Source organism: Diaphorina citri, unplaced genomic scaffold (genome assembly GCF_000475195.1).
Source record: "Diaphorina citri unplaced genomic scaffold, Diaci psyllid genome assembly version 1.1 scaffold42369, whole genome shotgun sequence".
In the NCBI taxonomy this organism is placed as follows: domain Eukaryota; kingdom Metazoa; phylum Arthropoda; class Insecta; order Hemiptera; family Psyllidae; genus Diaphorina; species Diaphorina citri.
In genome coordinates, this window is record NW_007419691.1 from 1 (window position 1) to 543 (window position 543).

Genomic DNA, 543 nt, shown 5'->3' on the forward strand with positions numbered 1-543 from the left:
AGTGACCAATATTGATAAGCGGTTTAAATATTTGAACAAATTCCGACTACACTTTGACGTGACAAGTTTACCTGACACGGAGCGAGTGCAGAGTGCTGAGTTGAGATTATCCAGGCCAATGAATTACGAGGAAGATAAACATGAACAAATCCAGAGGATAATTGTCAAGGACATCTTGCAGCCTGGTATCAAAGGAATCAGCAAACCTGTGCTGAGAATAGTGGATTCTGTCCTAGTAGATAGCACGAGTGGAGAGAATGGAGTTAGCCTCGATGTATTACCTGCAGTACAGAGGTGGACGAAAAGCCCAGAACATAATCATGGGCTACTAATAGAAGTAACCAACAGAGACGGTGTATTACTAGATAGGAATATTAGACCACTTGTAGTCATGAAACGAGATCAAGAAGAATATAACGACTTGGAGTGGACGTCACTAGAACCTATCCTATTCTTATACTCAGACGATGGTCGAAATAAACAGAAAAGTCTAGAAGATTTATTGAAAAGACCTAGAAGAACACCCAACGATAATGCACCTAG

At 40.7% G+C, this 543-nt stretch overlaps 1 protein-coding gene across 1 annotated transcript; it reads left to right on the top strand.

Moving 5' to 3' along the window:
* Positions 1 to 118: 118 nt before the first annotated feature.
* LOC103523806 (protein decapentaplegic-like) lies at positions 119 to 470 on the top strand (the record flags this gene model as incomplete). The annotated part of the gene is made up of 1 exon (XM_008488825.2): positions 119 to 470. A coding segment is annotated over exon 1 (352 nt), but the record flags the coding sequence as incomplete, so codon positions are not given.
* Between the last annotated feature and the right edge of the window lie 73 nt (positions 471 to 543).